The sequence below is a fragment of the Tarenaya hassleriana genome, unplaced genomic scaffold (assembly GCF_000463585.1).
Source record: "Tarenaya hassleriana unplaced genomic scaffold, ASM46358v1 Cleome2, whole genome shotgun sequence".
Taxonomy (NCBI): domain Eukaryota; kingdom Viridiplantae; phylum Streptophyta; class Magnoliopsida; order Brassicales; family Cleomaceae; genus Tarenaya; species Tarenaya hassleriana.
Window position 1 is genome coordinate 3,411,030 of NW_010965372.1, and position 24,993 is coordinate 3,436,022.

Consider the following 24,993-nt stretch of genomic DNA (forward strand, 5'->3'; position numbering starts at 1 on the left):
TTTGATGGATAAAATGATAAAGTCTCTTTTTAGTAGAAAATAAGAGCGGACATTGGAGCCATTGAACCTAATACATAGTGATATATGTGAGATCATGAGCTTACCTGCTAGAAGAGGTTATTTGTATTTCGTCATATTTACTGATTATTTCACTAGATTTGGTTATATGACTATTTAATGAGATATAAGTGTGAAACGTTTGAAATGTTCAAGGTTTTCAGAAAAGAAGTACAAAACCAGCTTGACAAGAGTATTAAGATCTGATCGCGATGACGAATATATGAGCCAAGAGTTCACTGATTGTCTGGTGGATTGTGGAATTGTTTCACAATCAACCCCTTCTGAAATGCCACAGTGGAATGACATGTCTGAACGAAAGAACCGCACCCTATTGGATATGGTACGGTCTATGATGAATCTCAAATCAATAATAATAAGTTTAGATATTTGATGCGGATTGACAAAATTTATTAGAAATATATCAGTTTGGATATACAAAATCGAAATTGAATTCAATGTAAAAAATATATTTATATGGTTTTTAACTAAATTAAACGAATTTAAAGTAAATTCGAATAGAGTATAATAATAAATGAAAAAAATTGAATAGAAATAAATTTATTTTTGAAAACAAGTGTTTTTAATAGAAACCAAATGAAAATGTAAATTTTTTAACAATAAAAAAATACCAAATATGAAAATAACAAAGCAACACCAAATGTCCTATTCTGGTAAAAAAAAAACAAGATAATTAATTTTGAATAGACATCGGGGTGGGATGATGTCCGAGTTATTTTAAACACCAGACGTACCACAGAGTAAAATTATCCTCCCCACTTTGAATTTTTACATTTATATAATAAATAATCCAAAAATATATATGTTGATTTCAAATTAATATTTCACGAAATTTTTCTAATGAAATATATAGCTTTTTTTTTCTGTTACTGGGAAAATGTTTTATATAAAAAGAGAGGACATGCAAATGCTAGTATATGCCAATTTGGAGAAGGAAAAGTTTCCATAGAGAGAGGAAGAGAGCGGGAGAGAGAGAGAGAAGTTTCCGATCATCTTCGCGTCGTCTACATTTTACGGCGGAATCTGTCACTTAGCTGAAGCAAGACGAGATTAACACGGAACAATCTCTCTTTTCCCCGAAAATCAGTGGAATAGAAGAATTTCGCGGTGCTCCGGTGGATTTTTCGAGGTCAGTTTCGCATTTATTGCTCATTTTTGTGCTGATTCCTTGGCTTTTACGGTTCGTGATGTGTAACTGTGTTAGTTCATGATCGGATTCGATTCTCTGTTTCTCAGATGAAATCGATTCAGAATTTCCACGTGTTGTGTTTTCTCTCTGTTTCATCTGCTGGATTTCAAGTGTTACTGATTCTCACGTTTCGATTCGTCCTTTTTTGCTTGTTTTTTTGTTCTGTGGTGCACATGAGAGAAAGAAAGAGGGAATATTCTTCGTCCCTTTTGTCGTACTCCATACATATACGGAGATGGGCTCGAGATGTCTCTAATGTGATGAATCAATTGGTCATCTTGCAGATTCTTTTTCTGAAAAAGAGAAATCGTAGCGGAGATGAAGCTTTTGGATCTGTTCATAACTTCGTCGATCCCAGTCATCAAAATCCTGCTGATAAGTGCAGTTGGATTGTATATGGCCCTTGAGAGAGTTGATATTTTGGGTCAAGATGCAAGAAAACACTTGAACAACGTTAGTCTCTCTCCGATTTCCGATTTCCGATTTTAGTTTCTTGTGATTCAATCTCTCGGAAGATTTCTGAAAGGTTTTATGTTTCTTTTGGGTTTTAGGTGGTCTTCTATGTGTTTAGTCCTTCACTCATTGGAAGCAGCCTTGCTGAGACTATCACATATGAAACCCTGGCAAAAATGTAAGTTTGGAACTTCATTTCCACGAGAGAAAAAAAGAAGATTTGATCGTGTGATTGAATTTGTTGATAGATAACAAGCTGTATGTGAGATTGCAGGTGGTTCATGCCAGTCAATATTCTTCTCACATTCATCATCGGTTCGTTTCTTGGTTGGATTGTTATTCTGGTCACGAGGGCTCCGTCCCATCTTCGTGGCCTCATTGTTGGCGTCTGTGCTGCTGGTAACACTCACTCATTCCCCCTCTTGAGACGCTTCGGTATGATATCTGTTGGGAGTGTTTCGACCCAATTTTAGAGTCTGAATGATCTGAAACCCGGCAGGGAACTTGGGGAACATGCCTCTGATCATTATACCGGCGATTTGCAAGGAAAAGGGAAGCCCGTTCGGGGATCCAGAGTCTTGCGAGAAATACGGGCTGGGTTATGTCTCACTCTCAATGGCCGTACGTTCCTTCCTCTTCAAGGTTTAACTCCAGGATTTCCCTGCCACAGAATTCATATGCTTCTGATATTTCAGATAGGAGCTGTTTACATATGGACCTACGTTTACAATCTTATGCGAATGCTAGCAACCCGTGCCAAGGAAACCGGAATCAGAACCTCCTCCATAGAATCCAACTATGAGAGTTGTACTACTGTGCCATTGATTCCTTCCAGAGAGGAAGATGGGAAGAAGGTCTTCAGCTAAAGCTCTTTTTTCTTGCTTATTGAGCATTTATGTATCAAAACTTCTATCGTTGATTCTCTTGAGTAATCTACAACAGATCACAAGCTGGGGTATATTCAGGAAAAGATTGTGTTCGTTCGCCGAGAAAATCAATCTCCAGACGATTTTCGCTCCGTCAACTATTGCAGCGGTATGATTTCACGGCCCTCTGTTACATGTGAACATGGAAGTGTTGTGATTCTGATAGCAACTGTTGTTTGTTTGTCTTCAGATTATTGCACTTGTGGTTGGACTCATTCCTCCAGTAAGGAAACTATTAATCGGCAGCAATGCTCCTCTCCATGTGATCGAAGACTCCGTTTCTCTCGTCGGGTAAAAATCCAAAAAAGTATCAATCTTTCATGGTTAATCGATTTGAAACGTAAACCTCTAGAGTCTAGACCTTAATCCGCTTCTTACATCTTTTTTTTCGCTTCCTGCTCTAACGCTGATTATTGGCGGAAACCTTCTACGAGGTAAAAAAGAATAAAAAAATATGAAACACCGACATTTCGGGGATTCATCCTTAATATCTGTGGTATCTCTCTCTTAGGTCTGAGGAGCTCAGGACTGCAAAAGTCGATCATAATCAGCGTCATAATAGCGCGTTACGTCATGCTTCCAATCGCCGGTGTTCTGATAGTGAGAGGAGTTTACCGGTTAGGTTTGGTTGGATCTGATCCACTCTACCAGTTTGTCCTTCTGCTCCAATTCGTCGTCCCTCCTGCCATGAACCTCAGTGAGTTTATAAACTCGATGAACATGATAGGATACGTTTTCCTGTGGAACAGAGAATGACATTTTTCTTTCTTGTTCGATCTTTCTTAAGGTACAATAACTCAGTTGTTCGGAGAAGGAGAGAGCGAATGTTCGGTGATTCTCCTATGGACATACGCTCTGGCATCCGTCTCTCTCACGCTCTGGCCGACATTCTTCATGTGGCTTGTAGCCTGAAAAGCTCCTCTCCTGTCTCGCGATTCGGGTATCATTTCATAATATCATTCTTCGGTTAATTCGATCATTCATAAACACCACATTGTGTGTTCCAAAATACTTCTGTTGTAGCACGATGTTAAAAGGGGGAATATATTCTTCATATGCCTAAACTAGCCGGCCACATAATTGGGAATTAGCAAAACCCAATTTAAAACATCATTCCATCCTACAGTACGGAAACAAAAGGGAAGAAAGTCTTGAGAGATATATGCTTGAGACGAGCAATGACAATGAGAATATTGAAATAACAACAGAGTCCTCAGAGTGAGGATTTGTCTGGAAGATCGTCAAAGTAAGGATGCTCCATCGCTTTCTTGGCCGAGATTCTTTTCGCGGGTTCATACTGCAGCATTTGCTGTCGAAGACCAACGAAAGAAATGTCGGATTTAGATTCTCTCCCGGGAAAATAAAAAAGATACGGACGGAATCAGAGACTTACGGATAAGAGATCGATCCCGGCTTCCTCAAGGTTAGGAACAGCTATGGAGAGACTCAGAGGCTTCCACTGCGGGTACTCATGCCAGTTCTTCAGATTGCTCACTCCCGGCCAGATCGATTCGTTCGGAGTACCCAACAACCTGAAAATAATTCTCGCGTAAGAATTGATCCCAAGCTTAAGAACAATCGATCTGAATCGGAGAAATACACACCTGAAAATATGCAGAAGCTGTTGGAGCTCAGAGTCTCCGGCAAAAATTGCTTGCTTTGTCACCAATTCAGCTACCCAAGAAAAGAAGAAAACAAACAGAAGGAAACCATTTGCTATAGATAGTTGCTCTTCTTCGGGGGTTTTTCCTCGGAAAAAAAAAGTCGGTCGGAGAGGGAAGTACCGAAGATGCAGCCGACGGACCAGATGTCGACGGCGGTCGAGTAGTGAGTGGCTCCGAGAAGAACCTCTGGAGCTCTGTACCATAGAGTCAATATCTGTTCCCCATTTCCAAAACCGAACTTCTTAGTTTTGGATGATCGACTCTTTCTCATCGGGTAAGAACAAAAGAACACATAGGCTTACTTTAATAGGAATTGATGAACTTAATTACCTCGTGAGTGTACTTTTACACAACTCCGACCCTACATTACAAAACAACCAGCTTCAACCAAATATGAACTTCCAAGTTCCAATTACAGGCAATGCAGGAAAAGTTGAGAAAAAAATACTAGAAATGCACACCTAATTGCCGGATGCTCGGTAATGATCTGAGCATCGGGAACTTTAGCAGTTGCTTTCCGATCCATCAACAGATTGTGTGGCTTCAGATCCCTGAAAGGATTCATCAAAAAACCCGAAAAAGGGTTTTGAGAGAAACCGAGGATGGAAACCACGAGGGCGAAGAGCAAGAAGAGGATTGATGATACCTGTGCAACACTCCATGGCCATGGCAGAAAGCCATTCCTTTGCAGAGTTGGTACATCAAGCACTGAAAAAACATCAATGGAGAACTATTTCAGAGAGAGGGAGAGAGAGATGTAAAAAGATGGATGGATTATCTCGGACCTTGATGGTAGGAGAAGGAATGTTCTGTCCGGATTGGCGGAAGCTTCGGATGAATTTCTTGAGGTCGGTGTCCATGTACTCGAAGACCAAGTATAGTACGGTCCTCCCTTCTTTGTTCAGTCCTTGCTTCACATCCATCAATCTGTAGAGAACCATAACAATTATGCAGAGCAAGCGACAATCCATGGAACCACTCCACTGCAAATCTCAATCTGCTTAAACAAACTAATTTTGCAGTGGGCTCAGATCTTGAATCCCGAGGATTGGCGTTTGGAAATAACTAAATGACGGGAACCTAGAACAGGGACTAGACAACCATGGAATACGATACCCATTGAATTGATAACCCTAAAAGAGTAGAATCCATTTATCTCCGTAACGTAATTTTGTATTTCACCAGAGGCGAAGATATTGCAATGGGTAACCCTTGAAATGAAGTGATTCTACAGAGAAAGAAAAAGGGCCAGTAAGAACCACGTAAAATTGGAACAGATCCCCAAGAAAAAAACCTAAATCGAGAAAAACGAAGGAAAACAATCAAACCCTAGAATCCCAACCGAGCAATCGCAGGAAAAGAAACCCTAGAAAAAAAAATGGAGAATCGGAAGGAAAAAAGGACCTGACGATGTGGGGATCGCGAGCGAGCATGCGCAAGATGGAGATCTCGCGGAGAGTGGTGGGAGGAACACCTTCTTCGTCCTCATGGAGACGCGTCTTCTTGAGAGCGACGATCTTTCCAGTAGCCTTCTCCCTGGCTCTGTACACTTTACCGTAGGTCCCTTCGCCAACTTTCTCCAGCTTCTCGAAGGCGTCCATGGCGGAAACGGCTATAACTCCTTTCTCCATCTCTCTCTCTCTCTCTCTCTCTCTCTGAGATGCAATGTTGGTAGTGAAGAGAAAGAAGAGGCAGAGGGAAGAGAAGAGAGGAATATAAAGGGGGTCCGATTCCTTCTCAACGGTTGGATATTTTCGAAATTCAAACGGGAGCGGGTTCGCTTCCTTTTCCAATACCATATTTTTATTTTATTTTATTTTTTTATTTATCTAGAAATAGTTGTATTTCTAACTCTCCTCTCTGTAAATGTTCAGAAATCAATTTAAAAAAAGTTATGCCCATTTTTTTAGATATTAACAAAAAAAAAATCATTATAACCAACATTCTTTTCTACCTTAACATAGCAAGCCGAAATTAGCATTTCGAACCCTTCTTTCTTAAAAGTACAAATCAAATTACCAAATTTATACCCTTTTTTTTTTAATATTGAGAGTCTTGACCATATAAAAACAAAACAAAACAAAAAATAATCTAAACCAACAATTTTTCTCTCTCTATGTATGTATAAAAAAAAAAGCGAAACGAAATTAGCACACACTGCTCTTACATAGCCAAAAAAAAAAAACACACCGCTTGTTCTGTAATGTTACATGCAGAAAAAGAAAAAGTCAGAACAAAAAATTGGGACAAGACAAAACCAAAATGAGTTTTTATGCAAAAATAAATAAAAAAAAAACCAAAACTATATGATTGTTTTTTTTGTAAATGAAAAAAAGATATGAGAGAGAGAGAGGTGCTAATCGGATTGTGGGGGGATTAAGAAGAAGAAGACATAGTGGAGAGAACATCAGTCACCGACGCCATCACGCTCAGAGCCGCTTTCAGTACGTCCTGCGAGCACCCCGGCTTCACTATCGTCCTCACCTGTGTTCCCACAAATTATTATTATGGGTATATGATACGACCGATTATAAATTTAACAGAAAAAAAAATCTTTAAAATTAAAAAACCAAAACACAAACGTACCTGGTCGAGGTACTCCTGAAGTTTCTTGATACGCCCCATGTAGTCTTGGTCTTCCACACACAGGCTCACCGCCTTCGAATCCGAACCAGGTCCGTCATACTGAAGCGGACCCGGGTTTCTGTACAGATCATCCTTCATGAATCTCTCTGCGTTCTGTCTCAACAGCCTGTCGTATACGCATACGTTATATTCGTACACTTTTCTTTTGTTAATTCATTAATAGAGAGAGAGAGAGAGAGAGAGAAAACTTACTCGTACGCTTTTCCTCTCAGGTCAACTGTAGCCGGATGAATGGCTGGCCTTCCTATCGAAGCAGAACCCGCGTTTTGGGACCAACGCTTCACCGTCATCATTGCCTAAAGGTTTAACAAATACATGAGAGAAGGGTCGTTAAAAAAACATGATTTCGGTTAATCGGGACAGCAGAGAAAACTACATCAAAAACAGAAACACAACCGTCATAGGTGCAGCTCCACACTTCCACTTGTTGGAAGGACTCTTCAGGTTAGTCACAGTTGCCATGTAACCATTCAAACCAGCTGCAAGGATATGGTAACATATATGCCCAAGAACCTGCATACATACATATATTGCTTATTAGTAAATGAACCAGAAAATGTTAAAGATGCAGAAAAGCATTGCGGGACCAGGCGGGGAAATCGCATACATAGGCATAATCACAGTCGAATTTTGATGGCAGAGATCCACGAGCTTGGTAACCGAAAAAATGGCAGATAGCATTGAATTTCTTCCCCTTGTATGTGCCCTCTTTCTGACAATTTGCCCAAAAAAAAAACAAAATCAGAAACGAGACCGACTCTAGAAGCATATAGAAATAGGACTAAAATGCATGAAACAATGTTCTTTGAAAACAACAGAAAAAACCGGATTGTGATTGGTGAGAAGAACACGCAGGCATTACCAGGCGCTTGTTCATTTCATTCTCCACGAGATACGCAAGAAGTTTCTCCGTCTCGATCTGGGCAACAAAGAATAAGACTGCTTAGAATTCTGACATCTTACAACATGGTGGCGCCGAAAACATTTCTTAAAATTTTTCTTACCTGTGATAGCTGAGCAGAATCATCAGACTCGGGACGAAGCAGCAGCTGCAACAGTAAGAAACACAGAATTCTTTTAAGTATTGTACTGATTTATCTTGTGAGGAGAACAAACAATCCCCGTGTTAAAAGATTTCAAACCTGTTTCTTGATGAATGGAGGTAGAAATTCGAACAACGCAGACGACCAGGGTGAGAGTTGAGAAGAAATTTTATCAGCAGAGACACCATGTCTAAGCAGCCCATGAATTTCCTGTATCACAAAATATCAACAATTGCTTGGTAAATACTTGGAAAAGAAAAAGAAGACTTTCGTATCGAGAAAACTGGAGAAAAAAAAGAGCTTCAAATGATCAGCCCCTTACCTTCAGCAAAGCATACACTTCCGGAATACTTTCTATCAACCCTTCTGGGATCAGGATGACGCCATGGTTCTTTTCTGGTGCATATATAAAGTTGTAGAGTAAGCAAATAGCAAAACACATCATATCCAACGGGAAAAAAAGGTATTTTTTTAACTTATCATACCATCTCCTGCTCTTGCTTGAACAGCATCACAGATCTGTTTTGCGATGTCAAAAAGTGTGAGCTTAGAGGCTGCAACCTCCTCACCCAAAATCAACTGAGACAAAATCATCACATGGAAATGAGAATGTCAGAGGAAGAATAAGCAAAACCGAAAGTAACTGTTTACGTGTAAAAAACTGAAGGAAATACCATGTTTGGATGAGACTGGAGGGTACATTCAAGAGCAACATGAGAGTGCTTCCTGCCCATGAGACGGATGAAGTAATAATACTGCCAAGAAAAGAGTAAATTAAATTATCCTTCAGAAGATACATGATAAAAGCCATTGCCCTGCTAACTGTGCAATCAATTTTCCATCCCTTAACCAGAATGTTTCTTATTATAAGATAAAAGTTCACAAAAATTCTAGTTACAATTCCATGATTCTGTGCAAAATCATCGATCGCTCTAAAACATCATGTGTTCAGACAAGATTTTCAATTTACCTTCTCTGCAGAGAGGGCATCAGTGCAGACATTGCTGATGAGCTGAGAATTTACCTGTATGTAGCAAAATATCATTAGTAACAGCAATGCGATACTTATTGTAAAATTGTAGCAATCCAAGAGCACAAATCTATTTTGTTGCCGTACCAACAAAAATAAAAGGAAAAAAACAAAATTCACAGTTACCTTGCATATGGTATCAAAGCCAACATTTGTTTCCACAAATTGATTCTTGAGATCCCCATTAATAGTAACAGGAACACCAACCACCTGAAATTTATTGAATATTTCTATTGTTAATAAGTTCTTCGGTTGTCAAGTGCAACTGCATGACCAAAAAGTGAGATAAAGAACTCGAGATACATTAGGTGGAAACAAGATACTAAAAAATAAAGAGGAGATACCTTTGTTGGACATTTTGCTTCAGCGAAAAATTCAGCCAGATAAGCTGCATCTGTGTTTGACGTTACACCTTCAAAAAAACAAGAAAAAATCTTCATTCAGCAAATTGTACAATAAATCTTGCCCATCAGATTATGCAATCTGCAAGCATAAGCTACCTCCAATGATTACAAGGCCGTCCAATTTCAACTCTGTGCAAGCCGCTAGTGCAGCATTAACCTGCTCAGTTGTTCTGATCTGATCTTTGGTTCTTCCAAGCAAATCATATCCACCTTATCAAATACAAGTAAATCCCAACATCAGTCGAAATTCAGTAGACAAAATGTTCTGAGAATCTAAACAATGGCTTTGTCAAACAACCTACCTTGGTTTTTGTAGGTTTGGAGGATATCATCTGTGATTTCCAGGGTCTTTTTGGCAAATAGACCTTCAGAACCGCCTATTCACCAGTACCAAAAGTTTTCAATCAAAACCATTTTGGGCAGAGGTACACAACTTCTTAAAAGAATATTCATCATTTCCAAAGAAACTAAGAAATAAGCATGTATATGGCTGAAATATGAAATTTAATGAGTTGAACTTGAAAATACAAAAAGAAAACATCTTTTGTAGAAAACTAATTCCAACCCGGAAAGCCTCTTTTGTAGAAACTTACCCACGAAACCTAGCAAATTGCTCTTTGGGTTGTGAACCTGAAGAGCCTCGTAAAGGCCCCAAATTACATTATGCCCACCAGGAGATTGCCTTCCACAAAACACAACTCCGACCCTACATTACAAAACAACCAGCTTCAACCAAATATGAACTTCCAAGTTCCAATTACAGGCAATGCAGGAAAAGTTGAGAAAAAAATACTAGAAATGCACACCTAATTGCCGGATGCTCGGTAATGATCTGAGCATCGGGAACTTTAGCAGTTGCTCGGAGGAAGTGAGCCAACGGCTGACTGTAGGTGTGCGGGAAGGCACGTGAGACGACGTGAGCATCGGCAGCCTCGGACACAGTGGCTCCATCACCGAATTCCACCCGGACAGTAGTCCCCTAAAAGGAAATCAATAAGACAAGGACCAGGAAAAAGCGAAGAAAGATTCCAAAATGAAACTAACTATAGACAATGCAGAGATCACAATCAACCACAAAAAGCCGCAAAAAAAAAAGCGTTACTACTTTTCGGTACTTCACCAAAGGAGACATATTTAAACGATCACTTGTACATTAAATCTAAACACTAAAAAAACCTAAAACTACAAAGCAAACCTGTTGAATACCGACCCCTGAACGAGAAAATGACATTGAACCACAACAAAGGGACAATTCAACCTACCTAGTTTACATCTAAATCTCCAACCTAAACCAAACCGAACTGAAAAGCAGATCGAATGAATCAATAAACTCAAAACATGTAAGAGATACGCCCAAAAGCATAGATCGCGATCAGTAACACCGCCGAAACAGATCTGAGCAACACCAATACCGCAACCTCCTCGAACAGTAAATCACGATAAACGGATCAAGAACACCGCAAGACAACAAACACCGCAAGACAACGAAACTCTGACAGCAAATCCGAGCAAAAACACAGTGCACAGTTCGGACAAAAAACCAGAGGGATGCGAGTGATTTTGGACAGAGATCGGAGGGAAGAGAGATCTAAGAACGGACCTGGAGGCAAGGAGGAAGCTCGGGCTGGTACTGAGAACGGAGTTGCTGGAGAGGAGAGAGCTCTCTGGGGATCCCGAAATCTGAATCCATGGAGGTTTTCGAGTGTTAGGTTTTCTGAGGTTGATGGATTTGGTGGAGTGATTCAGTATATGGGGAGAGGTTTATATAGTGAGGGGGAAATTCGGTGGACTTCGGCGATACCACCAACCAAATCGCTCATATTTTTTTTTTGGTTTCTTCTCTTTTTCACCCTTGGCGTTTCTCTGTTATTACGATACTGCCATTGGATCCTCTATTTGAAGTTACCAAAATACCTCTTCTCTCCACATTGTCTCATATTTACTCCCCCCCCCCCCATTTATTAGGGGGATTTGATTTGACACAATTCTGATGTTCCTTTAAACGTGATTTTTAGGCATTCACATGATTTTCTAATATACCTAAACCGATCTAATATACATTTGAATTAACCAATTATTTTGAAGTGTGTTTTGATTACGAATGCACAAAATAGAATTTCAACCAACAAAGGGAAAATAATTTCCTTTGCGTTTCGTGGGAAAAGGTCAAAATAAGGAAAAGCAAAATGAGAATTTAGATGGGAATATACTTGGAGGGTATTTTTGTAATTTTACAACTGAGAAACAGGCGGAACTATAAGTAGGCGACTCACCCTTCCTGCATGAAATCCACCCCGTCTCCCCATGTACGGATGCGTATATGATGTGTGTGTGTATATATATATATATGTATATGACGAGAGATGTACTATTGATTGCCGAGTAGATATCAATTTTGGCTCCAACTCGGCATATTTAAATTTGTGAATTCTAAAAAATGTAAATTTTCTGGTCGAGTTCAAATCGGATTTCGCATCGGTTCGACTTAATTTTTTTATAAAAAAGTACAAAAAAATTTATCAATGCATAAATAAGGTTTTAAATGGACCGATTCGGTTCGAATTCAAACTGAAATCCTATAGAATCGGATTTTGGATTCGGTCTTTATGGACTCGAAAAAATTCATCATACCCGAACTCAAACCGGAAACCAGCTCAATTCAAACACCCAACTCGTAAATCGAATTCTCGTAAAAGGTCGATGGATAAATAATCTAAATCCAAATACCCGACTGTCCCAATCCACTAAATCGGATTTTCAATTTTTATTTTACAAATAAAACTTTCCATTCGTAACCGTAATATAATAATTGATTGGTATATAATTAGATAATCGAACCGATCAAATATCGTACCGAATACCGAACCACTGACCCCGTTCTCCAAGTCGTCAGTCGATATGCGTAGAGATAATTCCAACATCGTTACAAGCCAAAATCCAAAGGGTAAAGAGTACATAAACTATAAAGTTATACAACCACAAAGAAACAAGAACAGAAACAGAATCACTCTTTCATGTCGGAATCTGTGACGTGGAGGGAGAAAGAGTACTCTTGGTCGCAGCCCAAGTAGGAGTCGCACATGAAGTAGAGGGTGTAGGACTTGTCTCCCGGCTCGGTCGGGGCGGTGAAATCGAGCTTCACCCTCGCCTTACGTTGCAGCGAAACCCGTTTTATTGCCAGCAACTGGTTCGTGTTCGTGTCCCCCACCACCAGCCACCACCCTTCTTCCTTCGTCTTCGGGTATCGACCCGCGTCCACCGGTCCCACCTCGCTTCTTCCTTCCATGTCCCTCTCCAGCGTCACCTGTTGTTACCAGGGCATTATCGTAAACACACAGCAGGCAAAAACTAATTGGGTGGATCTGGACAAATACATTTGGTTCGGTCGTTCATAAATCAAACCGGTAAAAACTAAATACTAAATACCATGTAACCGAATGGTTATGATTTTTCTAAAACCGAACACAAACAGAATATACAAATAACCGAAGAAACCGAATTTTTCTATGGTAAATGAACATTTTTATCATTAAAAACCGAAACAAAACCGAAACTAATATAAAAACTGAATGGTGATATAAGTTTTTTCTCTTAAAAAATCGAACTTGAGCCAAAACCGAACTGAATCTAATATAAAAACCGAATAAAGATAAGTTTTTAAAACCGAAAAAACCGAACCCATATATAACTGAACATAAACCAGAAATACCCACCCCTAAGTCCAAATATATGTTTAGAATATTGAACTTATACCTGTAGCGTTACTTCTCTTCCGGGTGTCACGCCTTCGCTGTCCACAACCTCGTAGGTGAGATCGATGTTCGGGAACCGGTTGCAGAATCGGGCAATGTCGAGGAGCTGAGAATCTGACATCTGGAGAAGCTCCCGACGTTCGTCGTCCTCCATCTCCACGAGATCAAACACGGTCTCGACGCTTTTCCCGGGATTCTCTTGGCACCTCTTGGCCAAGTCTTTCGTGAAGTGAGGGAGCTGCAAAAGCATGGAGTCACGCTCCCACATGCCCTGAGTCACCATCTGGCTTACCTCCATAGCCAACAGCGCGAGGTTCAGCCACCCATTGCTCGAAATCACATCGACCATAGCCTGGAGAAGCCTGGTTGCGGATAAGAGGACCTCTCGCTGATCCATTGCTAGATTCCCGCCGATGTTCTGTCTCGAGAAATGGGCCTGAAGAAGGGCGTTTGCTTTCACATGAGGATCAGTGCATTTCGGGTTCTCGAAGGAGAATCTCTGGTGATTGATGAGTCTCCGGACGATGTCCTCCTCCCCGGGCCTTGTAGGGATCAGATCATACTCGGAAGCCGAGGTCAAAATCTCGAGAAGGCCCTTCATCTTGGTCTTCGAGGCCAAAACTGTCGACAACCGCTCAATGGTGGTGTAACTGATGTAGTAATACGAAGCGATCATACCGAGGTTGAGAGGGGACAGATCCATCTCGTCCTCAATCTCGATACACTTGCTGGCTTCGAGATCTGACAGCGTATTCTCGACGAGCTCCGAGAGGTGATCAGACAGATGCCTGTGGCTAACTCCCTGGAGATTGTAGTAATTAGGGTTTTGGGTAAGCCGTCTGTACATGAAAGTCCAAGTAAGATAATCGACAGCATCTTGTTTGTTCTCTACAACACCAGAGACAACTTCAGCGTTGAAATTATCGTGGAGGAAATGTTGAAAATGACTCTCTACTGGGAAGGCTTCGTAGAGGAATTTCTTGTAATACTCTTTCCGAGGCGCATGGCAAAAGATCACACATTTCCCCGAGTTATCGAGCAGAGGCCGACTAGCTCGGCCCATCATCTGGAGAAGATCGGAGACGGGATAATCAGAACGAGAGTTTTCCCTTCCGTCGTAGTACTGAGTCCCCATCACGACGACCAAGTGTGCCGTCAATGGTGTTCCCCAGCACAAGGAACTGCTCATAACACAGACCTGGATCCATCCAGCTTCAAAAAACTGAGTCACGACCTCTTGCTCCAAACCGGTTAATCCCTCGTGCAAATATCCGATCCCGTGGCGTAAAGCCTCCTTTAGGGTTTCCTCGTGGATTTTGCTCACAAACAACTCGAATTCTTCCGGTTTCTTCAACAGGAAATCGGGGTTCGTCAGATTGTCCATGGTCGAGTATGTCATCAGATCCACAGCGGTGAGGCGGACGTGTTTTCGGGTAGGAACGAAAATGATGGCAGGCTTTTTGTTCTTGGCGTGCTGGATAATAGCAGTATACGAGGGCTTAGTCATGGCCTGCATCCTCGCCTCGAAGTTCGCTATATCCACACCCTGAATGTGAATCTCGAGCGGGACAGGACGAACTCCCGGAGGGAAGTTGAAAAGACCATGAGAAGTGGCCCCGATCCATTCCCCGAGATCTTTCGCATTGGCGAGGGAAGTCGAGAGAGCGACGATCCGGATCTTGTTCTCGACCTGACTCGATATATATCTCATTCTTGAGACGATCACCTCCAAGACGTTGCCACCTTGACCCCCGATCAAGTGAAGTTCATCGACGATGAACAAACTAACGTGCTGAACGTATTTTCTCTGTTTCCACCTTCGGGAAAGAGCGTCCCACTTCTCCGGAGTACTGATGATTACCTGACCTTTCTCGAGTAGCTTCAGATCCAACGCTGTTTCCCCGGTTAACTCAACAACCCGCAAACCGAGCCCTTTGCCAAACTTCTTCTCCCAGTCACGGAACCGTTCCTTGGCGATGGCCTCGAGAGGTGCAATATAGACAACGCGCATTGTAGCATCGGGTCCCTCTTGATGATTCCTCAGTATAGCAAACTCTGCACATATAGTCTTCCCACTTCCCGTCGGGGCAGCGACTAAAACATTGTCGTTTGTGTTATACAGAACAGTGAATACCTGGGTCTGAACAGGATTGAAGTGCTTGAAGTCTCGATAAAGCGCCTCGTAAGACGGGTTTCTTAACGCTGTCACAGGAAGAGGTTGCAAGTCGAGCAGCTCGGTCGGCGGCGGATACTTTTCAGGCAGAATCAGATGCCTGAAAGACACAGGCAGCGCGGTCTGTGAACCGAGCCACTTGTCCGAAACCACTCGGATGAAATACTGAGGCGGCATTGGCTCAAAGATCGGGACAGTGAAACTCAGAGTATGGTCCTCATCGATGTACTGCTTTTTCAGAAGAAAGTACTCGTGATGGAGGATCTTTTCGCCGTCATTGTCTTCCACAAACACCCAGAACGGTTCGACGTATTTATGGATCCTGTCGTCCCACTGGAAATCAGGCGTAATCGTGAGCTCGACCTGTAATACCGTGCGAGTGATCGGCTGAACATGTGCAGCGAGATTCAATTTCGGGAACTGGTGGATGAACTTGTGAAGCGGTCTGCCCATTTTCGTATTACGAATAAGCTCCCCTAGCTCTTGCGAGGAAAGGTCATAATACCTCTCCCACGCCAAATCTTTCTTCTCCAACTTCATCAGAATATCATTTGGGATTCCATGGAATTGCCGGAGAGGTGTCTGGACACTCCACATCCTCTTTCCCACCATTTTAGACAAGTTCAGAGCTTTCTCAGCCAATTGAGCCCATCCTCGCTTCAAGACTATCTCAAAAAGAGCTCGTAGTAAACGTCCAGCACTCTAAATCGGAAAAAAAATAACACAAAATAAGCTAAGAAAACGATATAGGGAACTAATCAATTCAACTAATTGGCAAGAAAGATGTCGACTCGAAAAAGAGAATAAGGGACGAACCTGAGTGATGTAAACCATGTCGGATGTCAGAGAAAGCCCCTCCAGCTTCAGCTGCGAAATATAAGCCTGCAGCAGAACATTGATTTTTGCACTGGGCTCTTCTAGTGTTTCCTTGACAGGGATCGGAACACGATCCAAGAGCTTTGCCAGTTCCATCTTCTCGTCTTGGCGAACAGTCACATATTTGAACTCCTCGCTCAGTGAGAAAAGGCGGCAAAGCTCGATGTCACCCATTGTTGGCTTCAAATGCTCATTGTACGTAGATATGGTACCATGGGTTATGTAATAATAACTCGCAATACGTCCCAAATCGGTCACCTGGAAGTATCCACTCTTCCTGTCATATTTGACCAAGTTGTTCTTGTCCAAGATGGTGGCAGCAGAATGTATCTGAACAAAAGATGATGATTCAAGCAAAGCATTAGACATGAGCTCAACATCAATGGTTTGAGAAAAAACCCTAATTTCAGAGCACAGTTACTAAATAAACTGAAACTGATGCAAGCTTATGGAAAATAACGAACTTACCAGATCAGCCCTTCTCTCCTCGAGGGTTATATCTTTTGCAAGAGCATCAGGTGCTAAGCCATAGAGTGTCGGGTTTCGAACCATCCGGATATACAAATATGTATAGCCGAGCCAGTGGCAAGCCTCTCTAGCATTTTGAACGGTTCCAAGGACGATTTCAGCATTAAGCTGATCAGCGAGCTTTGAAATAAACTGGCTTTCGATGGGTAGTTGCTCATTCATCAAAGAGAGATAATATTGCAGCTCACCATGACCAGTGATGATTATACCCTCTCCATATTTATCGTACTGTGGTCTTCCCGCACGACCGAGCATCTGCATAACATCTAGAGGGCTCAGCTCCATCCACGCACCTTTTTCAGGATTATACACCTGGGTTCCTTTGATAATCACAGTATGAGCAGGCAGGTTCACTCCCCAGGCAAGAGTAGCTGTAGAAACCAAAACTTGAACATGCCCGTCAGCAAAAAGCTCCTCGACTAATTGGCGATCACCTCTTGTCAGTCCAGCATGATGAATTGCAAAACCGTATGGGAGAAGATCCTTCAAGTCATTGCTCTTGACAATATCGGTATGACTCTGGAGAATTTCGCGACTAGCACTATCTTCCCTCAAGAATCTGCTGAGAGTATCGTTGGCAAGAGCAGTGTCTCGTATCGCCCGGGCAGTTTTCGCAGTTTCCTTCCTTGAATGCACGAAAATAAGGACCTGGTGCTTTCCAGCAACGGCAATTACTTTCTCGTAACATATATCATTCATCAACTGGAACCTCTGCAAGGGCTTTCTCACAGTAATCCCAATATACTGCTGAGAGAGAGGCACAGGCCTGTAGCTGCTGTCAAATTTAAACAAACCCGCCTTAAGATCAACCCGCAAGAACAAGGCCACATCTTCATAATTTGGTAGAGTCGCCGATAAACCCACCAGACGAATATGATCCTTGGTGGTTTCAATCTGCCTAACTGTCCTAGCAACAATGCTTTCGAGCACAGGCCCTCTGTTGTCGTGAAGAAGGTGAATTTCATCAATTATCAGAAGTCTAACTAGCTGAGTATAAGTACGATCTCCGGATTTCCTGGTGATGATATCCCACTTCTCTGGTGTTGTTACGATTATTTGAGTCTCTTCAATCTCTTGCCGAGTAAGGGACTGATCCCCACTGAGTTCCTTCACAGTGACTCCATAATCCTTTAGACGGTTAGACAGATTACCAACTACCTCAGCAACAAGAGCTTTCATAGGTGCAACGTAGACAATCTTGTAATTCCCGTGGTTATATGTTCCATCTGGGTTCCTGTTCAATGCGAGCTGCTGCAGTATGGTGAGCACCGCAACATTGGTTTTCCCCGCACCAGTAGGGGCACATAGCAGAATGTTCTCTGCCTTAAACAGAGCAGTTTCATAAACCTTGCTCTGAACTCTGTTCAATTGCTGCATCCCCCTAAAAGCTGGTTGGGCCCAATCTGGCATATCAGATATCTTTACAAATTTCTCGTTACTACCCAATGGTTTTGGAGCCGCTGCCGGCACATGAACCTCTTCAAATCCCTTGCCTTGACGTTTGTAAGAACCACCAGGGAGTTCACATTTCTTATTCGCCATAAAGAGACCACCTTGTTGGAAAGACAGGTTCTCCAGGTCCAGCATCTGGCGCTGTCCTTTCAACCAATTACTCTCGAAATCTCTATCAGCAAGGTCTCTCCTTCCTCTGTCTCCATCTCCGCCGGTTTCATCCTTCAGCCTGCGGGCTTCTTCTCTAATACTTTTCTCCAGGTTCTTTTGCCTCTCCTTAGCGGTTGCTCTCGTTGCATGCAACTGCTCCACTATAGCAGCCGACTCTTGACCCAAATCCATCATTTCCTCCTCAATCTTCTTTCTTTCTTCCTGGCCTTCTGCCCTAGCCAGACGAGTGCACCACACGACTTTGAGACGATTCCGGAGCAGAAACTTGATAAGGTTAAACTTGTCATATTGAAGGTGGAAAAGCAGCTTGTTCTCCACCTCTCTATCATCTCCCTCGGCAAGAATCTTAAGCACTTCTTCGGCAAGTATCTGGCACTGCTGCGGATCGATCTGCTGTTCGAAAGCTTGGGATATCTTTCGCTGGAGCCAATATGCATCAACGTCCTGAACGTTAAGATTCATACCCTCATTTGCATCCCCAGCATCTTCATCATCAATGGCACCCATCTGCATTGCCCCAGATCTGTTAGGTTCTGCGACATCTTCATCCTCCTCATCGTCGTCCTCTTGGACCATATCAAGATCGCTTTCGTCATCTTCCTCTTCATTCTCTTCAAACTCAACAGCCACACCCACATCACCATCGAGCCCCCCGTCACCATTAGCACCGGAATCCCCGCCTTCTTGGTAATCAGTGATGATCTTCCCAATGTGAACAAGCTGGTCGAAAAACTGGTTAGGAACAGAATTCAACAACTTCTCGATCTCTTTCTTTTTATCTGGGTTTTTTATGGTCTCGTTCTTGAGAACGGCTAAAATCTCATCTGCGGCACTTCGAATGATATCTTGAGGCTGCCCACCCAGTTGCTGCTGAATAAGGCTAAGCATGGCCTCGTAAGCAGCCCTCGTCTCCTTAGTCTTTGGCTGGTAAAGCCCATCATCAGACATGTTCAGCACGCTCTCTTCTCCGAGCCGACGTTTCTTACTCTGCCGGGCAGGAGCAGCATCAGCCGCAGCATCACGCTCTTTCTTCTTAGATTTCTTAATCTTCTCGTCTAACTCCGGAGGCCTCCCTCTCGCAGTGCGATCCCCAAAGGATTTGGGATCGATCTTGCCCCAGAGGGTTTCCGGCTCTCCGGTCGGCTCATGGGTATCACGAGGACGCTGATCAGTGGTAAGAACAAGACTGGAATTTGCTCTGTACTCATACTGCTTGAACCTGGCATGCGCCTCCGCACCACCACCCAAGTTGGCCATCCCTAGATCTCAAAAATTCGAAATATCCGCAACAAAATACCTAGAAATAAACAGGAAGATGAAACGCGATGTTAAACTAAAACCTCCAAAATCAGCCAAATTCAATGAAACAAGTTAAAGAAAGGAACAGGAGAGAGAGAGAGCGCTTACGGGAACAGAACTGAAATGTCGACTTCTTCGTCCAAATCTCTGAAACCAAGCGATAAAAAACCTGAAAACCAAACGGGAACGAGGGACGCAACATTAGCCTAAGACCTTTACCAAAACATAGGGAGATTACAGCTGAAAACAAACAAAAAAAGCTCAAGCGGACCGAAAAATTTCGAGGAGAAAGATCCCGAAACCTTCTACATAAACCCTAAACAGCCAAACCCACGAAAATTAACAAAAAAAGGAAAAAAAGGGAAAAAGCTTACGGAAAAAGCTACGAGTAATCCGCTTCTTCCTTCGAGTCTCTGCAGAAATCGTCTTCTTCTTCTTCCACCGTCTGCCACTTTCTCTTCGTCTCCAGAAATGGATTTTGAGTCTTCTACACTGAATATAGAGAACTGAGAGGCTAAGCGGCGAGACAACCGACCCCGTTTTGTTTGATTTTTTTTCCTCACCAAAACGACACCGTATTAGAAATTAGGACCCAATGGGCTACTAAATTTGTATAAGGCCCAACGGGAAATCGTATAAGACACGTGGCGAGACCTGAAACGTAAGGATATTAAAGATATGTCAATATTATTTTCTTATAATTTAGAAAATCCGAAGCCGCTTTTTCTTCTTCTTTCTTCTTCTTCATGAATCTTCCAACGGTTAATTGATTCATTCATGGCTCTGAAGCCTTCGCTTTCCTCGAGTTCTTCTTCCTTCGTTGGCCTCGCATGGAGATTCACCGCTGCGCCTGGTCTCAGGATAGCGTCTTCAAGGTCCCTTTCGATTTGCAGAGCTTCATGGCAAGAGGTTTTGTTAATCTCTGTCTCTCTCTGTATCTATGATGAATCTTTCGTCTTTACTCTTTTTTTTGCTGCCGAACACCGGTTTCGATTTCCTTGCCGCTGTTGTAGCTCGCCGGCGTTCTGGTCTTCTCGGCGATTCCGTTCACGGCGGTCAAAGCCATCGCGAATAGCTCGTTGGGTGAATCTTTGAGACGGAGATTGGAGGAGAAGAAGAAAGAGGCAGTGGAGAATTCCTCCAGATTCAAGGCTCTCGCTCAGAAGGCTAGAAACGATAGGTAACAGTGATGCCTAGCCTGGCCCTTCAAGTTTTCCTCAGTGTTCTTACATTGAAAATTCAGGATTGCAACTACGGAATTGATGTTAAGAGGGGAATTTCTGTAGTATTCTGCGTGATAGGTTGATACTTTGAATCAGAAACGGATGCCCGGGTGAAATGAAGCGAAAACAGCAACTCTACGGTTCAAGATTTTAACTCGAATACTTTGTTTCCGAATGCGGCATGTGATGTGATGATAAAATTTCAAGGTCCATGGTTTTGAGATGTTTGAAAAGAATACTTCTTTGCTCACAAGATGTACAATCTGTTATCAGTAAAATATGGTATGAAACAAATGTATAAACCCATGATGTAAGCCTTCATTGGTGTATTCTTAAGATCCTTGAATTGTTTCCTTAAGAATGCAGCATGTGGTATGGAGAAGAACGCCCTCGATGGCTTGGTCCAATCCCATATGATTATCCTCCTCACCTTACCGGAGAACTACCCGGGGATTATGGTTTTGATATTGCAGGACTTGGAAAGGATCGTGCGAATTTTGACAAGTACTTTAAGTGAGTCTACTCCTTCCTACTTGTGCAGATGTTTGTCATTCTCTTGATGTTCTTTTGCTTTTACTAGTTTACTAAGATTGTCCTGCAAATTTGCTTGTTTGCCCTGCAAATCTACTGACATTCTCCATGGTCCATGAGAGAATTCAAGGACATGGACAAAATCCACTGGCTGTGAACTATCGTTAGCTCCCTATTGCTTTTGCAGCTTTGAAATTCTCCATGCCCGTTGGGCCATGCTTGCAGCACTTGGTGCTCTCATTCCAGAAGTATTCGATCTAGCTGGTGCTTTTCATTTCGCTGAACCTGTATGGTGGCGAGTTGGCTATTCTAAGCTTCAGGTCTTTACTACCGTCCCTCTCGATATGTAAATTCACTTGGTAAGTGAAGTTTTTATTGGCTAACTAACTTTATGTTTCTTACCAAAGGGAGAGACACTGGACTACCTCGGGATCCCGGGCCTCCATCTAGCTGGAAGCCAAGGCGTCATCGTTATCGCCATTTGCCAAGCACTCTTGATGGTAACAACTTTGAGATCTCCAATACACATACACTTCAACTCATTCACCAATATTCCTAAAGGAGCTTTCTTGTATAGTTTAGAACCTTTATCAAACTGTTTTATGAACCATGTTCGAAATCAACACCAATTCCTCTAAAACACCATGTTCTTGGTAGTAACAGCTTCAGGCGCCTTTTTCTAACTATTTACAATGTTTAGTCGCTTGAAATTTTTATTAGTCTTTTATGTTTTTATACCAAAATTGGCTAAAAGTGCCGTGTTAGAACCCTTGTTTCCCCTTAACGAAAGCTTATTAAGTTCTTATTTCTTGTTTTCAAGCAGGACATACCTTATTCTAACCAGATTCCAAAAGGAGCTTGCTTGTATAGTTTGGTTTGCTATATCAATGAACCATGTTTCGAATTCAACACAACAGCTCCTCTAAAAAAAATTTCTTTCCTCAAAAAACAGGTAGGACCCGAATACGCAAGATACTGCGGGATCGAGGCCTTAGAGCCGTTGGGAATATACTTGCCCGGAGACATAAACTATCCAGGAGGAGGGCTTTTCGACCCCCTAAACCTCTCGAGGGACCCAAGAGCTTTTGAAGATCTAAAGATTAAAGAGATTAAGAACGGGCGCTTAGCCATGGTAGCATGGCTCGGGTTTTACGCTCAAGCGGCTGTGACGGGTAAAGGTCCTGTTCAAAACCTTCTTGAACACATATCTGATCCGTTGCATAACAATATCCTTGCCATTCTCCATTTGTGAATAATCTGTTCATATTTTTCATAAACGTTAGAAGATCAAACTGTGTATTATGTATGATTCAAATGAAACCTTCTTTGATCTCACCCAGACTATACTCATTATCCTTGAGATCCAACCTATCCCAAATTGTCATCTTGTTTTAATTGGGGGTAGGGGTGACAATTTCGGGTTTCGGTTCGGTTATTTGGATTTAAAATAAAACTATGATCATTCGGTACTATTTTACCTCGGTTCGGTATCATTCTATTTTGGTTCTTCGGGTTCGGTTTTCATTGATAAAAAAAATGATAATTTCTCTTATTCAGTTTTTTCGATTCGGTTTTAAAAAGAAATCGTAATTATATCGAAATGAGTTCTGTTGCGATCACATGTGATTGGTTGCGATATTTGGTTATCAACAAAACTGACCACAGTAACTAAGCTGAAGTGAATTACTCTAACACGGATGTTATTCTCATCGAACGTAGTTTGGTTTGGTTTGGTTTTTGTTGGAATCTTGTCTTTATTTATCTGAATCTGAACTGAAAATCTTACAAAAACGATAAATCAAATAAAATCCTATTATATGCAGCCTGAAATTTTCAAGATTCTTCATTTAGCGTTTGTAGCCATATGAAATTCATGCATGTGACGATTGGAATTTCATTACGTTTTCAAGCATAGGACAACAAAGAATGCTGCCCAATCGAATTCGAAATTATTATCGAATCTAGGTTATTGGTATTAGAATCATAATTCATCTTTAAAACTATTTTTTTTAAGTTATGATATATCCGTTATATTGATTTTTTTTTATATAAACCAAAATCAAATCCATAAAATTCGTCACAATCTTTTGAGTTTGATTTTTTTTTAAAATTATTTTATTTTATTAACATTTACATTGAATATTGATTACATATTTTTTTTTAATAGATAAAACATCATCGTTTTTTAATTCAATGGATATTTATTTTAATTTTTATATTTTTTTTGCTATTTTAACAAGTGAAAATTATAATCTTTTTATTGTTTAATATGGTTAACAATAATTAATATATATATATATATATATATATATATATATATATTCATTTTTTTTTCCGTCAATCGTGTGGACCGTGTCGACATGATGTACATGGAGATTTAAAATAGAGACGACGGTGGTTGATTTCTTTGAATGTGAGAGATTGATTGAGAGTGAAGAAGGAGCCAACATGCATGCATGAGCATGAATCTGTTCCATGTGAGAGGCAAAACAACCTCTAACGCAATTTCAGCGATCCATGTGATAACTTATTTTAAATACGACAATTCCCTCCTGGCGTATTAAATTCCAACTCCCTCTTTAATTAATACTATATTATATATATATATACACACACACATATATATACATACATATACCCATGAGCTTTAGAATTTAGAACAAATCAATTTAAAATTCAAAACTAGCCAATTGAGTTGTTAGGTTAAAGCAATTGATGTAATTAAGGTTTAGAGAGATTAGTTATGAAAAATTAGACAATATAAGTTTTTTTTTTACAATTATATTGTTGAGTTTATGGAATTAATATTGTTAAATGGGTATGGGTTTAGAAATTTCCAATTTATAGGATAAACAATCTCATATTTTTTAGAATTTAATTAATGAGAAAAATTAATTAAATCTAAACAATAAAAATCCTAACTAACTCACCACCTAATCAAATCCAATAATGTTTGTTTTTATTGGTTTTAAAAGCAACAAGCTTCTAGAATTTTAAAGTGCGTAATTTTGGCCTTTTTATGTTCAAGACTCAAATAAACTTGGGGAAAGGTACTTAATTTCTTGAAAAATGGTCGCTTAAGAAAATTAATTATGGTTAATTAACTTGTGTTAGTGTAAGTAGATCATGTGCTTGTCACGTGCAATAGAAAAAAAAATAGTAAAAGGCTAAAAGGCCCTTGAGGTTCTTCTACGCAAGAAACATTGTTGACAAAGAGGACAAAAAATTTATTAAAAAAAATAATAAAAAAATCAATGGATAAAGATGCCAAACATTTTAAATCATGTGATTTTTAGGATCCGGGCATCTTAAATAGTTCATGGGACGGATCTGGAAAAAGTTAATGAACCGTGGGATTACAAAAAATTTACTTTTTTCAAAAAAATTATAACAGGAACATTAGAAAATATCATCGCACATTTATTAGATAATTAAATAAAATAAAAGTTATATATTACATATATATATGTGAAAAATATTTTTCATCGTTTTTTTTGGTTAAAAAAATAAACTGATGGGTTTTTCTTTATATAAAAAAATATGATTAAGGTAAAA

General features: G+C 40.9%; 5 protein-coding genes across 5 annotated transcripts; 2 read left to right on the top strand and 3 right to left on the bottom strand.

The window, feature by feature from the left end:
- Positions 1–985: 985 nt before the first annotated feature.
- LOC104812016 (protein PIN-LIKES 1-like) lies at positions 986–3,700 on the top strand. The gene is given in 11 exon segments (XM_019202437.1): positions 986–1,207; positions 1,552–1,720; positions 1,819–1,898; positions 1,995–2,119; positions 2,220–2,341; positions 2,416–2,574; positions 2,663–2,755; positions 2,837–2,943; positions 3,034–3,080; positions 3,158–3,343; positions 3,434–3,700. Coding segments are annotated over 10 exon segments (1,179 nt in total). The 5' UTR covers positions 986–1,207; positions 1,552–1,585; the 3' UTR covers positions 3,559–3,700.
- Positions 3,675–6,003, bottom strand: LOC104813283 (cyclin-dependent kinase B2-2). Its single transcript, XM_019202438.1, has 8 exons — positions 5,715–6,003; positions 5,096–5,237; positions 4,957–5,018; positions 4,804–4,861; positions 4,431–4,548; positions 4,251–4,320; positions 4,040–4,178; positions 3,675–3,955 (listed from the first exon to the last, which is right to left on the bottom strand). The coding sequence occupies exons 1-8, from the start codon at positions 5,939–5,941 to the stop codon at positions 3,860–3,862; spliced, it is 912 nt and encodes a 303-aa protein (XP_019057983.1). The 5' UTR covers positions 5,942–6,003; the 3' UTR covers positions 3,675–3,859.
- Positions 6,004–6,397: 394 nt separating this feature from the next.
- Positions 6,398–11,179, bottom strand: LOC104812017 (pyrophosphate--fructose 6-phosphate 1-phosphotransferase subunit alpha 2). Its single transcript, XM_010538945.2, has 19 exons — positions 11,034–11,179; positions 10,240–10,412; positions 10,027–10,139; positions 9,736–9,810; positions 9,530–9,643; positions 9,374–9,441; positions 9,156–9,239; positions 8,970–9,023; positions 8,674–8,754; positions 8,485–8,578; positions 8,322–8,395; positions 8,099–8,209; positions 7,961–8,005; positions 7,819–7,875; positions 7,564–7,668; positions 7,353–7,469; positions 7,149–7,252; positions 6,897–7,062; positions 6,398–6,794 (listed from the first exon to the last, which is right to left on the bottom strand). Exons 1-19 carry the CDS (start codon positions 11,121–11,123, stop codon positions 6,687–6,689), a joined length of 1,833 nt encoding a protein of 610 aa, XP_010537247.1. The 5' UTR covers positions 11,124–11,179; the 3' UTR covers positions 6,398–6,686.
- Positions 11,180–12,257: 1,078 nt separating this feature from the next.
- LOC104812019 (DExH-box ATP-dependent RNA helicase DExH12) lies at positions 12,258–20,181 on the bottom strand. The gene is made up of 6 exons (XM_010538946.1): positions 20,059–20,181; positions 19,793–19,853; positions 16,703–19,682; positions 16,175–16,564; positions 13,187–16,060; positions 12,258–12,737 (listed from the first exon to the last, which is right to left on the bottom strand). Exons 3-6 carry the CDS (start codon positions 19,640–19,642, stop codon positions 12,438–12,440), a joined length of 6,504 nt encoding a protein of 2,167 aa, XP_010537248.1. The 5' UTR covers positions 19,643–19,682; positions 19,793–19,853; positions 20,059–20,181; the 3' UTR covers positions 12,258–12,437.
- A 205-nt stretch (positions 20,182–20,386) lies between these two features.
- LOC104812020 (chlorophyll a-b binding protein of LHCII type 1) lies at positions 20,387–22,809 on the top strand. The gene is made up of 6 exons (XM_010538947.1): positions 20,387–20,593; positions 20,698–20,864; positions 21,274–21,420; positions 21,626–21,758; positions 21,846–21,938; positions 22,391–22,809. The coding sequence occupies exons 1-6, from the start codon at positions 20,462–20,464 to the stop codon at positions 22,688–22,690; spliced, it is 972 nt and encodes a 323-aa protein (XP_010537249.1). The 5' UTR covers positions 20,387–20,461; the 3' UTR covers positions 22,691–22,809.
- The last annotated feature ends 2,184 nt before the right edge of the window (positions 22,810–24,993 follow it).